Genomic DNA, 17,806 nt, shown 5'->3' with positions numbered 1-17,806 from the left:
CTTGTTCTAAACATTTTAATGAAAAGGCAGAAATTTTTAGATTGGATAAATAAAGCAAAACTTTGTTTGCCTGGTTATAAAAATCTCAATTTAAATATAAAGACACAGTTTAAATGTACAAGGAAGGAAAAAGACAAATCATGCAAACCCAAATCAAGGGAGATCAGAGTAGTAATATTAATTTTACACAATCACACTTGTGAATAAGAATATTTCCAGGAATAAAGGAAAAAATTTCATAATGACAAAGGGGTCTGTTCATCAAGAAGACATAATCATAAATTTAAATGCATGAAGAAAAGCCTGATAGAACTGAAAGGCAAAGTGGAAAAATCTACAAATATAGTTGTGTTACTATGGCTATAGATGACTTGAACAAGAGAAGCAACCAAGTGGACCCAAATGGGATTTCCTTGTACACTTAACTACATCTAACAATAGTAAAACACAGCTTTCCCAAGTGTGCATGGCACATTTGGCAAGATACCATATCGTGGTCCACAAAACAAAGGTCAATAAATTTAAAAGAATTGAAATCATATAAAGTATATCTATCTGATGAACTGTTAGAAACCAAGAGCAAGAAGACATAGAAAATGCCCAAAGTATTTGGCAATGAAACAACAGATTTCTATATAATTCGTGGGTTATAGAATAAATAAGAAGAAAATAAATTGGGAAGTACTTTAAGATTTAAAATGAAACAATTTAGGAAATGCAACTAGGCAGGGCTAAATGTATGACATTATAGTTTCTATACAAGTATGACATTATAGTTTCTATACAAGAATGAATATCAAACTTTTAAACCTGTTGAAATCACCAAGGGACTAAGGTAGAAAGGAGAAAATGAAGGGATAAACCAATTTGGGTTATAATGCATATATGCATGGAAATGTCACAATGAAACTCCATGTATAGTTGTCTTAAACAAACAAAAATGTCTTTTTTTTTTTTAAAAACAGGTCCTGTCATGAGGGTTGGTACCAGTGGACTGAGGGAGTATATAGGAAAGTGTGTAGGAGGGTGAATATTGTGGAAATATTATGTACTCATGTATGAAAATGGAAAAATGAGACTTGTTGAAACTATTCCAGGAATGGGGGAAAGGGTGATAAAGGAGAATGATGGAGGGGTGAATTCAACTATGATATATTGTAAGAACTTTTGTAAATGTGACAATGTACCCCCAGTACAACAATAATAAATAAAAATATAAACAGCTAATATACACATGAAAAGATGCTTGTGATTATTAGTTATCAGAGAAATATTAAATGAATGCTTTAATGCCTCTGAAAAAAATAAAAATAATTCAGATTTGACATCAATGAATTCACTTAAATTAGAAAAAGGACAGCAAATTAAACTCAGTGTAAGATAAAGATAACCACAGGAATCAATGAAAAATAAAATATAAAAATAGTAGAAAACAGGAAACCAATAATTTATTATTTAAAAATTAATAGAACTGATAAGCTTCTAGGAAGAATGGATAGAGAAAAAAAGGGAGACAAGAATTATCAATTTTAGGAATGAGCAATGAGACATCATAACAGATCCAGTGAAAGTCAAAAGAATATAAGAGTATTATGAACAAATTAAAGCCAATAAATTCACAAATTTAGTGGAATTACATATTCCTTCATGGACCAAAGAATAGGTAATTTAAGATCCTTGTATCCTTAAAAAGATTAATTTCATATATAAAACTTTTCTACAAAGAAAACTCAAGTCTGACAAATTTTACTAGACATTTAAAAAAGAAACAACATAATTTCCACATAAATGTCTCTAGGAAATAGAATATTTTAAAACTCATTCTATAAAGTCACCATTTCCTCAATACCAAAAAAGACACTAGAAGAAAATTATAAATCAATAACCCTCATGAAGATAAGTGCAAAAATCTTTAAAAGTACTTTAGTAAAGAGATAATAAATTATGATGAAATGGGCGTGTTCTTGATGTGCAAGGTCACATACTATTTGAAAATGAATCTTTTAAACGCAGGATTATCTTAGTTAATGCAACTCCCCTCCCCAGCTTTTGGCAAAATTCAATAATTCCTTCCACTAGGGGAAGGAAAATTCTTCAACTTGATTGATGGCATCTATGAAAAACTGCAATTTCTAATACATGTAATGGCGAAAGACTGAATACTGGGAATAAGGGAAGGGTGTATAGCACCATAACTTCTACTAAACATTATTCTGGAAGTCCTAGCCATTGTAACATGGCAAGAAAAAAACAGACTTACACAGATTAGAAAGGAAGAAGCAAAATTATACTCATTCATGAATGTCATTAATTGCCTGTGTTGAACATAGAATATTCAAAACCTTACAGTACATAACAATTGAGTTCAGAAAGTCACAGGATATGAGGTCAATGTACAAAACTCAATTATGTTTTTATACAGTAGCAAAGAACAATTGGAAACTGCAGTTACAGAAAAATATTATTTGTAAAAATCAAAACATTAAATATGTAGGGATAAATGGAACAAAGCATAATGCAAGGCCTATATATTAAAATTGTGCAATGTTGCTTACGGAAATCACAGAATACTTAAATAAATGAAAAGCTAAGTTATATTTATGGACGAGAGTAATCAATACTGAGTTTTCAATCTTTCCAAGTTGTTTCATTAATTCAACTCAATTCCAATCAAAAATCAATATTTTTGTAGTAACTGAAAAGCTGACTCTAAAATGTATATGAAAATGTAAAGGACCTAAAAATTTGAAGCAATTTTTAGAAAGAAAAATAAGTTTTAAGACTTGTTATTTCACTATAATAATGAAGACAGTGTATTGTTGCCATTAAATTACACCTGTAGATAAAACAGAATACAAAGTATACATACAAACCTACACAATGTGGCCAATTGATTTCTACCAAAAAGTGCAAAAAAGACTCAAAGATAAAATGGATAAACTTTTCAACAAATGATCCTGGAACAACTGTATATCCACATGGGAAGAAATGGATCTGAGCATTACCTTATACCTTATACAAAAATCACCTTGGAATAACTCAGGGACCTAAACACATGAGCTAAACTATAAGTTTTCTAGAAGAAAACATAAGAAATCTTAGGAACCTTGAGTTTGGATAAGATTTCTTAAACTAAAACACAAAGATCATGGTCAAAAAAATTAAAATTAGAATATATCAATAGTAAAAATTCTTGCTTTTCAAAAGATATCATTAAGAAAATAAAAACGCAAGCCTCAAACAGGGAAAAGATTGCAAACATTGCCTGTGATACAATTCTACCAGAGTATATAAAAAACTCTATTTATTTATTTTTATTAAGATATATTCATTGTACAGGGAGGATTAATTGTGACAATTCCAGTTAGGCTTACATTGTACATTGGTTAGGTCACCTCCACAATCTACACCTCGGTCCCTTCCCTACCCCACTTCAAGCAATTGCAAGAGGTTTCATCATTTTATTTCATATATGTATATGAAGCCCATCAGCCATATTCCCTCACCTTCAACTCCATCATTCATCCTCCCCCTACAAATAGCCCTCTCCCCCACACATTGTACCTCTTTTATAGTTCTGTCTTTTGTTATTTATTTCAAATCAATGTTCAAAGGGGTTTCTCAATGTATTCCTGCTATGAGTATATTTTACTTTGTCAGTTAAACCCCTTCTATTACTACCCTTACCCCTTCCCTCCCACTCCCTACCATTCAACAATTTTCAGTACATATCACTGGGTCCTCTACCCACACAGACGTAGTGTATTTTGATACTGTTGACTATCATTCTCTTTTTCTTTCCCTCCTCTCTATATAGCAGTTCCACTATTATAAACATGTTCTACACATAAACTTGTATATCATCATGTTTGTTTTGTGTATGTTTATCTTTTGGATCTATCTTCCACATATGAGGGAAAACATGCAGCCTTTGTCTTTCTGAACCTAGCTTAATTCACTTACCATGATGTTAACTTAAAAATAAGAACACAAATAACCCAATAATAAAATGGGCAAATCATGTGAACAAACAGTTCCCCAAAGAAAATGTGCAAGTTGAGCTTATTTGCTCATGAAAAGATGTTCAACATTACTACTCATTAGGGAAATGCAAATTGAAGCCACAATGCAGTAACACTGTACATCCACTAGAATGCCTATAATTGCAAGGATTGATAATGCTAAGTGTTTGTGAGGATGTGGAACACCTGGAACAATCATGAAATGCCTACATGATGAAAAATGGCATAGTAACTTTGGAAAACAATTACTTATGAAGCTAGATGTTCACTTATGTGATCTAGGAATGCCATTCCTTGTTTTTTACTCAAGAGAACTGGATAAAAAGACTTATGAGAATATACAAAAAAATCTAGAAGAACAAATAATTTTCAGGTTTATTTATAATAGCTAAAATTAAATTAATGTAATTGTCCATAAAAATGTAATTGTCCTTTAATTGGCAGATACATAAACAAACTGTAACATAGCCAGGCAATGAGATACCATTGTACTTAAAAAGGAACAAACTACTTATACATGCAGTAACATAAATTTTAATGAAAGTAGCCAGACACAAAATGCTACTTATTGAGTGATTCTATTTGCATGACTCTGCATGAAATACAGCACAGGTGAAACTGTAACGATTAAAAGCAGATTTGAGGATGCCAATGCACTGACTACAAAGGTCCAAGGGAAGTTTCTACAAGATAAAAATGCTCCCTTATCATAATTATGGTGATGGTCACATGATATATACATTTCACACAACTAGTTGAATCACACATGTAAAATTGCTGGATTTTATTGTTATGTAAATGATAAATAAAGCTGACAAAAATTTTTCATAATCCTGGCACCCAAAGTAAACCACCATTCATTGTGACATAATTTCTTTTCATATGCGTTTAATGTACTTGAAAGCATATTTTATTTGCGTAAGTTATACTTCTAAAAAATTTTAAAATACAGGTTTTGTGTTTATTTTATGGCATACTTTTATGTTAATACATAACTTATAATGACAGCTTATAAGTTATTTAAATTTTTTTCTGTTGTTGGAAATTTGGTTGTTACCAATTCTTCCTACTATAGATAAAAAGCTAGGAAAACATTTTATGTATAAAGTTTTTACTCTTGAACTTAGGTTTTTCGTGGAGCCCAATTCTGCACAATATTTTGACTGAACACTGGAACACCTACTGGCATCTGTTGGCCCTACGTTCACCTCTCCTCACACTGTTGACAGTTACTTTCCAAGCATAATTGACAGTGTCATTTCCCACCTTATAATATCAGTTGGCTTTCTGCTGCCTATAGGATGGAACCCTAGTTCTCTGTTGTGGTACCAATGGTTTATGATCAGCAGCCCTCAGTTGTCAACTAACTCTGTTATGGGTTCAATTATGTCCCCTTAAAGAACATATGCTGATGTTCTAAGCGCCAATATCTCAGAATATGACCTTACTTGGAAATAGGGCCAAAGCAGATGTAATTAGTTAAGGTGAAGTGATAATTGGAGTAAGCTGGGCTGTGAGTATAATATGACTAGTGTTTTTATAAGAAAACAGCCATACCAAGACATAAAGAGAATGACAGGTGAAGATAGGGGCAGAGTGGAGTGCTGGATCTGCAAGGCAACAAATGTTAAGAATCGTGGATCATCACCAGAACTGGGAAAGAAGCATGGAATAGATCCTTCTCTGAGCCCTCAGAAGGAGTCATACTTGATGACACCTGGATTTGGGGCTGCTCCATTACTATGAGAGAATAAATTTCTTGTTTTGAGATATCCAGTTGGTGGTGTTTGTTACAACAGCCTTACCCCTCTCACACACACTATGTCCCTATCACTCTGAACATCCAACTCTTTCTCTTTGGACCTTTGCTTATACTCTTCTCAGTTTAGAATGTTCTTCACACCTCCCCCTGACCCCATTCCTTTGTCAAAGGTGAAATTTGTTTCCATTATCTCTTCTTGTGTGAACTTTTTCTGCTTTTCCTTTTGCCTAGAAAATTGATTACATGAACACTCACTACCCCATTAAAAATTGGATTTAACCTGTATTTTAATTATCACTCTCTCTTATAAACTATGGGATTTTTGAAAATAGGACTACATCAATTTCATGTGCCCAGGGGCCAGTGAAAATGAATTTGCTGTCTGCTGAGATATTAATCAACAAGCATGGCTTGGGAGACTTTGGAATGACTCTGGGATCAAACAGACAAGATCTGGTTTAAAATTCAGACTCTCCCACTTATTGGCTATTGGATAATCTTGGACAAGCTGTATAACCTATCTGAGCCTCAATATTCTCATCTATAAAATGGGAATGGTAATTTCTTTGTGATGGGTTATAAGAAATGGGTGAGGTATCCTATGAATGCACCTGCACATGGGAGGCCTTTAGTAAGCACATACCTTTTCTTTTTTTTGAATATACAATCACATTTTTGTTGGACATATAGGTAAGATGAAAGATAAAGTTAGCATAAATCTCCAGACACAAAAGGCCAAGTATTATAAAATTACTTAAGAAAATTAGACATAATTAATTTGCCAATTACTAACAGAAGCATACAAAATATTTGAATGTGCACTAAAATAATCACTATCTTGTCATTTTGATTGGAGAGCTCTGAGGACCTCGCTTTGTTTGTTTACTGGGGTAATTTAATTTTTGGCAACACTGAAAATGAAAAAAGAGAGGGGAAGTAAAGCAATCTGAGGCACTAGAAACAAAGAACAGAGGGCTATCACCTGCTTTCTGACAGGCCTCTGCCAACATCTAGTTCCCTAATGACTCATTTTCCTCCCCTTAGGGAGAGAAATTTAATTCATAATGATTCTGTCCTCTGAATCCTTCTGAACAAAAACGAATACTGAGGGAAGAGCCACACTGTAGATGAGGTCCAGAGAGCCCTAGGTTTACAGAACTCAAGGATCCTCAGGAAACCCTGTTAGCGCACATGTGTGAACATGAACAAAACCAACACACAGGCCCTCAGACTGGTTCCAAAAAGAGTGTTGTTGTTTTGCTGGTGACACACAAAGCAAAGACAACAAAACAGCACATCAACCTGGTCCCTTTGGAGAACTTAAAACCACTTACAGCTGCTCTCATCACCTCGGTATCTAGCAATTTCCTGGGAACAGAGAGCATTTGTTTTCTTAAATGCTGCAACTTGTCAATCCTAAGAGATGATCCTGAGACCATTAAACTGAGCTCCCTCAGAACTGACATGCTTTTAGAGAACATCACCATCTCACAGCAGCAAAAATGGGACTCAGGACGAACATCACAGTCTCTTATCTGAACGTTGCGCTATCCAGTGCAGAAGAAAATGGTTGCAAACAGTACCCAATCTTAGTAGCACAGCACAGAAGCTGTCTGCTCATTTTAACTTTTGGCTTTGCTGCTTTCTAGCTTCTGCCTCCGTTTCCTCATCTATCCCTCGAGGCAGAGATCAAATCCCTGCAGTGATTAAATGCGATGGTACATATACAATGTTTAGGACAGTGCTTAGCACGTAGTAAGTGCTCAGTAAATATATGCTCCTAGTATACTGTTATTATCACTGGCTATTTTAGATTTCTGTAAAAGGTATACCCCTTTCTGCAAAGAAACACCTGGGGCAAATCATTCTTTTTCTCACACTAGTACATTTCTGGGAATAGTAGAGGATTTAAGCAATAAGTTGTCAGCCAAGGCAAAGCAATTCAGAGGGTGAATTATTCCAGGCTTCTTTGCCTGGAGTGGCCCTAAAATGTTCCCTTGTGCCCAACGTTTATTACAGAACATCTATCAGAATCTTACTGCATACTCTAAAGCACAGAGCTATCAAATTCTCAGTCTGCCTACTTGCAAGCTCAGAAGTTTCTCAGCTCCATGCTGCTCCAGACAGCCGCCACCAACCAACCGAGGTTGGCAAAGGGATGAAGTAAAGCCTATTTTGTCATTCACAGCATAGGGCATTCCAACTTGAAAAGAAGGATCCAATCCCTTCAATAATGGTGGTATTGGGAGAGAGATGGCAATCTCTGCTTTATATCCAAATATCATTATACTAACATTTTGCTTTTATACTGTCTCTGAGGTAAACTGTGCATGGATGAAACTTATCTCAGTCAAAGTATATCTAAAACTGAAGAAATACTGAAGTGGGTAAGGCAGTTTTGTGCCTCAATTATTCTGGAATAATACCAGGATACAGAAGCATAACTTATTACACAGTAGATTAGTAGGCCAAAGAAGAGCTAGCAGATGGTTCAGCTAGGAATAATAAAACCCCTTCAGCCCTTGGAGCTGCTGCGCTAGGGTGCTCAGGGCAGCCCTATTCCTGGTCATGAGCAAACTCTTTCATGTCTATCAGTAAGCTGCACAAATATTTTCATTTTCTATGTGTACCATGACCTGAAAAAAGTAATCACTGATTTAAGAAATAAATACATTGTTTGACGTCTGCTCATTTGTAATGTGGCAAAGCTTAAGCTCTGGATGGCTTATACTTCCTTATCATGGTTACTGATAAAATGTCTTCGTGATCTGAGAGCTCAGTTCTATAGCCAAAACTCTGCTGTAGTTAGCTTCCCTTTTTCTTTTTGTTAGGGCTATAGATGCATTAAGAATGGCACAGTTTTCACAAAGTCCACTAAGAGAGGCAGGAATCCTCCCCTATAGGTATAAAGACCAGGCCTGTTCACAGATAGGATGTGGAACTCAGCTTGAGAGACCTCAGCCACAAGAGACGCTAGATCTTCAACCAAAAACTCCACTAATAACATGACTCGGTGAAACTTTCTCTTTGCTCTTTCTGTTTGGGGGATTGTTTGCTTTTTCTACCAGTTGGCTACCAACTGACTTCTGTACTGTCTATTCTGTATCTTTTCTACTAGTTATTTGTTTCTTCCTATTTTTAGATTCTGATTCTCATAACTTCAGATTCCTCCTAATTCCTCCTAGTCCCTATTTTCTGCAAACTTCCTACCTCTCTCTGTACTTCCCAGTTCATATTCTTGAGAATAAGGGTCTGGCTGGCCCAACTGGTCCCTGTATGGGTAGAACTTCAGGCTGTCCCCCAGGTCACTCATTAAACTGTGGTTTGACTGCTCTTGGGTCAAATGCCTACTTGGCTAAAAGGGTCTGAAATCACAGGGTTCAAAACTTGTCCTTTCAACAGAGCTGTGGCGAGTAGGACAAGTTTCTTTTGATGATCTCGAGGTAGGGAAGACATATATACATACAATAAACCTCCTCAAAAGAACATGATTTTATATTTCTACTTAACAAAAAAGACCATGTAAGTGCACCCATTGTATTAAAAGTAAATATTTTTGACAATTTCCTTCTCTTTTCCCTTCTATTTTTTCTTCTTGCCATCCACCTTTCCATACATCCATTTGTTCAACAAATACAAAAGATATGCATGAGGTGTTCAATGACCATGACCTACTAGAGGAGATAAATTATGTATGCAAATTATTATAAGTGCCCTAAGTATGACATAAACCAAATGTTCTGGAAGTTCAAAGGAGGAAGACATCTTCTGACTAGAGCGGATGACATTTCAGCTGGGCCCTGAGAGAAGGGAAGTTTCTTATACTCACTTTGGACATAAGGAAAAATGTGAACCTATGCTTAAAGTTAGTAGGGGTTTGTAACATCAACATTCAGATTTTGGAATTTCAAGTTGTAGGATAAATGCATAATCATTGTATAAAAATTCAAAACAAATGGAACATATAGAGCAAAAAAGTTTATCTTTCACCACTCTTTGCTGACTTTTCCATGAATTCTCTTCCTTGGAAGGAGCTGTCATTAACTGTTTACCATGAATTTGTACAGATATTTCCATACCATTAGATTAAAACTTCATAATTATTTGACTATGTGACTATTATTAAATCCACCTTACTATAAATGGGTTAAGTAACTTGCCCCAAACTATACAGTCTTGGAAGTGGAGGAGTTGAGATTTCAACCAAATCCTACTGTTTCCAAAGATTTGAATGTTTCCATCACACGTGGTGTGATGGTGCCAGTAGATTGACTGGTACCAAATGCCTCAATTCAGCCCCATAAATGGTTCTTGTATATGGGATCATCTCATCTATAATCTGGAGGAAAGCCAGAGGTGAGTACTTCCAAAAGAAGTATCTGTATTAGGATGGGAATGCAACTCTCCCCACAACTTTTAGTGTCCTAGAAGCCTTATTTTTTGTCTCCAACAGAAGGTGAATTTGACTCACTGATGCAGTTGTTGAAAGTTTAAGAGAAAAGCATCAGGCATATTTCTCTTCCACAACATCAATTTAAAACAAACTAAATGAATTAGTGACCAGCTTGTCACTAATAGAAAAGCTAACTGAATTTCCTCAGGCTTCTTCCTTTCACATCCAATGTGAAATTTCTAAAGGAACATATAGAGAATAATGAAGGGAACTCAGATTTTGTGGTCATAGAACACTTACCCCAGACTGCCATGAAAACAGCAAAGAAGACAGTAGCTCCATTGTCAAAAAGGTGGGTCACCTGGAAGTAACAGAATCAGAGTTTGGCTAATTTTTCAAATACAGTATTGCAATTGGCATTTTTTCAAGGTCTGTAGAAGTAGTCTTGATGATAAAATGAGTTTCGCAGGGGTACTGTGGCAAATGTTCTCCTTGGACCATAAGTAAGAGGGTGTTCTTCTATCTGTGAACTAGTTTAGATATGGAAGAGAGAATGGGCTTCCTTTATGTGGGGATCATGTAGTTGAAGAGCAGTCCCAATAGTGCTGCCAAGAATTGCCTTTTGGGTACTATAAAAACTTTGTACAATATATATAAGGATGTAGTTATATTTAGGACCAAGAAGCTGTTACTGTTGCTATTAAAGGATCCCAAATTCCCAAACACTGTTTATAAGGTCTCACTTACTTCAAAAACAGCCATTTTGTTTGTGCAGTTTTGAGCAAATCTTTTCCAGGCTGCTGTCTGGATTATAACATTATGAAAGTGAGAGACCAGAACCATTAACAAAATCTACTTCCATCTTTATTAAAGCCTCAGGTAATCACTATAGCTACTAATTGTGCATAACACAGAAATAGTTTATTGATAGAATAATATATTCTTGCAAGCACCACAGCAAAGAGAAAAACTATCTATTCTTACTGTAAAACCGTACTTATTTCTACCTTCAGTATTAATCACACCAATGTTTGTGTCAAATTGAAATGATAACTGATAGGTTCATATAGCATAACATTTTTTGGTATTTTACAGTTCTCTTACAGTATACTTTACTGTCCTTTGGAGAATGTGTCAAGCATAAACAGATCTTTTCCTGTTACATCAGAGTATGAAATATTTCAGATTATTCCAAAAGTTTATGCCTTCTCTTTCTTTGAACATAGGACAGATGAGTACTGAAAGTGAGAGAAACATCTAGAACCTATCTATTTCATATAATGAGAGAAAGAGATAGGGAGAGAGAGAGAGAGAGAGAGAAGAGAGGAGATAAGTTGTGTATTGGTCACAACCATGGTACACATATGAAAGCATTTGGAGAGAGTTTCTGCTGTGGTTGTCAATTTGGGAGTATGTGAGCCAGAATAGGTAAGGTGATAGAGAGTTCTGGTTCCTGGTAAGATGGTAAAGTAGCTTTAACCACAAAAAAGCAAGGCAGTAGATTCCAGATACTAATAAAACACAAAAAGAAAGACCTTGAGAAGCCCCAGGGAGAAGGAAGATTGCCTTGTACAGAGTGTGCGTGTGATGGCAGTGGTACCGTGGGAAAGGTAGGTGACAAGTTATCAGGGAAAGTGAAAGCACTGGTCAGAGAACCAAGTTCTACTCATGCCTCCCCTCAAAAGTGGTCCTTGGGTAATTAGTCTCCTGTGGGGAGTGGATAATGAGAAGCCTATGAGAACTTGACATAAGCACAGCTGTGCTCAGTGATCTACAGGCTGCATTTGGCACCGCCCCAGCAGCAGCCCAGAGGCAAAATGCAGCACAGCTGCTTTTCCTAAGTTGTTTAAGTTCAGAGAAGAGAGCAGGTTTCTCTTGTTACATTGTCACATCTTTCCCTGAGAACTGTTGTTCCACTCCTTGTTTACCACTGGATATAAGACTCCTGAAGGAGGATGTCAGGGGTTTTTTTGATGGTGGATGGATGGAAGGGTTTTTTGATGGGGGATATTGATTGGCTGCCTGTGGGCTGCTTGTGAGGCTGCAGCTGCTGCTGAGTTATGCTAGAGATTAGAGAAAACATGGGACAGTGCAAGCCTGAAAACCAAGGCTTTAAGAGAGAACAGTGCAAGTCTGAGGGCCAAGACTTTAAGAAAGCTAAAGAGAAAACATGGGACAGTGCGAGTCTAAGGAAAGAGACTTTAAAGGATAGAAAAAGAAGACTTTAGAAGTAAGGTTTTAAAGAATAGAAAAGAAGTCAAAGAAGAGTTATTAGAGAAAAGAAGCAACAAGGCGTTGTGGATCTCCATCTGAGCGCCCAGCACCTGGCCCCAACTTTCTGCATGTCTGTCTTCTATCCTTTGTCCTTTCTGCATCTTCAGTCACCTCCAGTTAGGTCAGTAGCACAAGAGTTCAAGAAAGCTTGCTACAGTCTCCCCTCCCCAGAAATCAGCTACAATAATCCCAACCACAGGTGTTGGTGTTCTACATTGTATTAGTGATTGCTCAAAGTCCTGCTTTGTTGAGGCACTGATGAAGTAGGTGCTGCCTGGCCAGCTGCCCTAGGGCATTCACTCCTCAGTTCATTCTGTTTTAAAACCCAGGGCTGGCAGATTATAATCAACCAAGGGAAAGTGCCTCCTTCTAATTCTGCTTTGTTCTAAGCAGGTTTGAAAATGAAACTCTGATCTGAAAGGTCTGTGGTAGAGTGGCAACACACAGTGGTGCCTGGGCACATTATCCTCTTCTCTCTGTAATTCATCAGGAGAGATGAGGGCTTGGCCTCTGCCCCTTACCCAAAGTAGTTAACTTTAGGGAAAAGAATACACAGGCCAAAACAAAGGAATGTGACCTTTAAACATAATTATATTACTGACTAGTGATCCTCACCAAATCTGTTTCCCAGGGTTACTCTGTTGAATTTGTCCTCATTCACTTGGTCTACTGATGCAGTCTCCAAAGATGGGGAGAGCATGTTGTGCTTTTTTGGGTCTCTTGTGACATACTCAGAGCCCAAATATTTTTAGACTCATAGCTGACTGCTGTGGTGTGGGCTCTGCCAATGGCTGGCCACCTGCAGTGCTAAACACATTAGGGAGAGGCCAGTTCCTGGGCAGCCTACCAAATGTTCTCATTGTAAATGAAGGAAACTGTGTAAAGCCAACAGAGTAATTTTAGATAGCTCCAGCTGCAGTAATTACAGAGGTTTGATAAAAATCTAGAATCTCGGCAAACCAATAGGCAGTGAGTCTCAGAAAGACTTTGTCAACCTAAACATTAGCTATTGTTTAGCATTAGTGACACTGCCCTTAAGTAAAAAACAAATAAACAAAAACACTCCAGAAGTTTGATGAATGTGTCTAATATTTTACTGTAGTAATGCCTTTCATAAGACAGGGGTATGAAATAACATATGATGAAAATAATGGTGCCATGTATTTGGGTTTTTTTTTAAGCACTTTCAGATATACTCTCTTCTTCAGCCATCATGACATATCAATGGAGTCGGGCAGAGAGGAAAGGTATTTCCTACATTTTAGAGATGAGAATTCTTAGTCTACTTGGCCCAGTGCTCAGTAGCTGAGCTGGCTTTGAATGGAATCTTGTTGCCAAAAATGACAGTTAAGAGGAGGAAAATGAAGCCAGCTGTCATTTCCTGAGATCTTATTCTTTTACATCTCCATTTTATAGATAAAAAAACAAAAAAACAAAACTGAGGCTCAGAGAGGTTGAAAAGCTTGTTCCCAGGGAAACAAGTGGTAAAGAACAGAGTCAAAATCTGAACCTACACATAACAATGTATCTCAAGGACTATATGGATATCCGGGTTCCTGGATTAGTCACGGAACCTATGCAGTCCTTCTCAGAATAATACTTTTAATTACATAGGATTACAAAGAGAAGAAGAAAAAAAAGAAACAAAACATATTGATTCTCACAGAATTTACAATACTATATGAGATCTACATCATTACTCCAGGTGTCACCAAAAATAAAAATAAATTTCTTTAAATAATAACCACAAAAATGTGAGCCTAACCCTCTCTGACACTAATGATCACGCTCTCTGCAGCTTCTTGTGATGCTATCTGGAGATGTACCTCTTAAGAACATGCATGTTATTATTTTTCAATTTTTATTTTTTTATTATTCATATGTGCATACAAGGCTTGGGTCATTTCTCCCCCTGCACTCACCCCCTCCCTTACCACCCACTCCACCCCCTCCTTCTCCCCTCCACCCCCTCAATACCCAGCAGAAACTATTTTGCCCTTATTTCTAATTTTGTTGAAGAGAGAGTATAAGCCATAATAGGAAGGAACAAGGGTTTTTGCTGGTTCAGATAAGGATAGCTATACAGGGAGTTGACTCACATTAATTTCCTGTGCGTGTGTGTGTTACCTTCTAGGTTAATTCCTTTTGATCTAACCTTTTCTCTAGTTCCTGGTCCCCTTCTCCTATTGGCCTCAGTTGCTTTTAAGGTATCTGCTTTAGTTTCTCTGCATTAAGGGCAACAAATGCTAGCTAATTTTTTAGGTGTCTTACCTATCCTCACCCCTCCCTTGTGTGCTCTCGCTTTTATCATGTGCTCATAGTCCAATCCCCTTGTTGTGTTTGCCCTTGATCTAATGTCCGCATATGAGGGAGAACATACGATTTTTGGTCTTTTGGGCCAGGCAAGAACATGCATGTTAAAAGGATATTTGCATTAAAATACTGAATCAGGGAGATAAGTCCATCCTACAACATTAACTCCAGAACCAAACACTAGAGACAACAAAGGAAACATTGTGGCCCCCTTTTCCACAGGATGGTGTATGTTAAATCCAAGGCACCTAAAACATGGCACATCTGGAATTACCTTGGCATAGACGCAGCTGTCGGACAGCCTCATGAATGGACAGAATTTATCACATACAGGACACATGATAATATCTGTAGCTTGGCAGACTTCTTTACTGGAAATGGAACACAAAAGAATTGTTTGATGACATGGAACTTTACCCCTCTGAAACTTCACTAGAATATTCAACTGATAAATAAGATCCAATAGATTAAACTTTTTTTGCCCTTGGAAACTTCTTAGCCTTTTCTATTATGAATGTAAACAAGTTCCACACATTTTAACAATTTGATAAGCCTACTTATTTATGAGGCTGTGGCTTGGCTTTACATATTAATAAGTTAGACTCAGGAAAATAAATGAAACAAAACATTGGTGGTTAGACTATAACTTATACCAAAGTCTTTCCTAACATTTCACAGATCTGAAGCATTTCAAACTAAATTATGGAAACAAGATACCTAAAAGTAGCTGCTTCCATCTCTATGGGCATGATAAAACAAAGAATAAACAGAAAACTAAGGATTTTAGTCCTGGAAGAAAGTATATCTCATTAACAATTTCACAGAAAGTAAAATATTTTTGTAGGTAGAAGTCTCAATTACTCACTTTTATTTTTGTAAAAAATAAAAGGCATATTAATTGTTTAAGGTCATTTTCCAGCTTTGCAATAAGATCTTTATGAACACCTTAAACTATATTCTTATGGGAACCAAGGAAGCAATTGTTAGTCCTGAACCATCCTGAAGGTACTAGAAAGTTGGTGAGATGGCTTTGTAGTCTAGGTTTAAAGGGTCCTTATAAAAACACAGAATTCATGAAAAAGGATTTTTTTTTTAATAGCAGGCATCAGTTTTAGGAAAGGTGAAAAAACTCAGTCTTTGAAAGCAATTTTTAGCTAGTAAATGAAAGTGATTTTTTCCATGGGTTCATAGTGGCCCTGTATGTCCATAGATGTAGTTTTGCTTCCATGTAGCTAAAGGGCACAGCTACAAGGGCAATGGACAGAGAAAGCCTAGTGGATTGAATCTTCTGAATTTTCCCATTAGAGACTGGGAAGGAAGTTGGAGTGAAAAGCTAAGTGTGTAAATAACTGCAAAGCATAAACAGCCATCACTAAATACTAAACAAAGGCAGGTACTCCAAGAGCTCTTCCATACCTGACTTGGCAGTGATCCAGGGTGGTGACTCCATACAAAAAGACAAACAGTCCAATGAAGGCAGCTGGGAAGAGCATACCCGTGTACCAGCCCAGCCAGGCAAAATACAACCCGATCTTCTCTCCAAAGTACCGCCTGTTTGAGACACAAACAACAGCTTGGCAAGTTACAGTGACAATGTAAAATTAAGCATTGGCTGGGCATGGTATTACATGCCTGCTCTGCCAGCATGAGGGAGGCAGAGGTAAGATGATCATGAATTTGAGTCCTGCCTGGGCTACATAAGGTGACCTGACTCAAAAACCAAACCAGAACAGAATAGAATAGAGTTGGGCTAACACTTTGCCCAGTCATTTTACTTCATACTGGCCTTCCTGCTAAATTGCAGACCAGGCAAGTCAAGAGTATGGAACATTTGATGCAGTGTAACCTGAATTTAAATTTCTTCTCCTCCTACTTTACATCAGGAAGAGCATTAGCCCTTCTGTAAAAGACCATAATTATATACAAGTTTGTTATGAGAACACAGAGAGGATTGGAAGGGGCTGGATAGGAAGAGGGAGGCTTGTCATAGACAGGGAAGGCAGCAGGAATGGCAGAGGAGATGCTTTGATGGGGTCAGAGGTGAGATCTGGAGGAAGTAAGGTCTACAGGACAGGGAGTAGTTAAGAGATGAGTTTCCCAAGATGCTCTATAGGTTCCTTCTATCCCAGGCTTGCCTGGGTTTTCATCCCCTTCCTGCTGGCCAGCTCAAATCCTGCTGCTCTCTCAGACCCAGCTCTATGGACACTGCACAGGGCTGCTGACCACATCCATTCTTTCCATTTATATGAATTATTGCAAAACTTACAGCCTCCCTCACACATTTGACATTATTATGCATGGTTAGGTACTTTTTTCTAGTTTTCTCATGTATGCAGGGTCTGTAGGAAACCAAGTTTCTCAACTCAGTACTTACCACTGTATTATATATACAATGTGCAATTCATTAGTATTCATTGGCTGATGAGAAATCTTTGTTTTTGGAGTTGCTAGAGTTTAAATTCAGAGCCTCATATTTGCTAGGCAGGCTTGAGCAAAGGCTTCAGCCCTTTTTGCTTTAGTTACTTTTTGAATACAGTCTTGTGATTTTGCTTGGGCCAACCTAGACTGTGATCCTCCAAATTTATGCATCTTGTGTAGCTGGAATGACAGGTGTACACCACCACATCCAGCTTATTGGTTGGGATGAAGTCTCACTAATTTTGCCTGGGCTGGCCTTGAAGTGTGATCCTCCTGATTTCTGCCTCTCAAGTAGTTGGGATTAGAGGCATGAGTCACTGCACCCAGACTGATTGCAAAATCTTAATTAAAATGCTGTCATGATGGAGATGGTTTGCCAGCAGCATTGACCTGTAATTTCTAATCAGAGTAATCCTGCAATATGGACTGGGATGATAATTTGCTTTTATTCCTCTCCCTCTGTTAATCATGCATTGAATTTGGTCAAAGGAAAATGATCATATCACAGAAAATATTTCCTTCTCATATCATCTGGATCATTTGCTACCAACACAAAGAATGGGACATAATTCATCAATGTCTTTGGAATATCAGGGGTAAATGATTGATAACAAAGTAATAAGA

The 17,806-nt window shown here is 37.1% G+C and overlaps 1 protein-coding gene across 7 annotated transcripts in view; it reads right to left on the bottom strand.

The window, feature by feature from the left end:
- The window catches only part of Ano4 (anoctamin 4), a 391,963-nt gene that overhangs the window by 61,933 nt on the left and 312,224 nt on the right, over window positions 1–17,806 (bottom strand). For all 7 annotated transcript variants that reach the window (XM_074084215.1, XM_074084216.1, XM_074084217.1 and 4 more), the window contains 3 exons: window positions 16,181–16,315; window positions 15,039–15,135; window positions 10,478–10,538 (listed from right to left, as the gene is read on the bottom strand). In XM_074084215.1, the coding sequence (XP_073940316.1) occupies window positions 10,478–10,538; window positions 15,039–15,135; window positions 16,181–16,315 (293 nt within the window). The remainder of the gene's footprint in view (window positions 1–10,477; window positions 10,539–15,038; window positions 15,136–16,180; window positions 16,316–17,806) is intronic.

The sequence above is a fragment of the Castor canadensis genome, chromosome 8, assembly GCF_047511655.1.
Source record: "Castor canadensis chromosome 8, mCasCan1.hap1v2, whole genome shotgun sequence".
NCBI classification, from domain to species: domain Eukaryota; kingdom Metazoa; phylum Chordata; class Mammalia; order Rodentia; family Castoridae; genus Castor; species Castor canadensis.
This window is presented reverse-complemented; position numbering and strand designations above follow the sequence as displayed.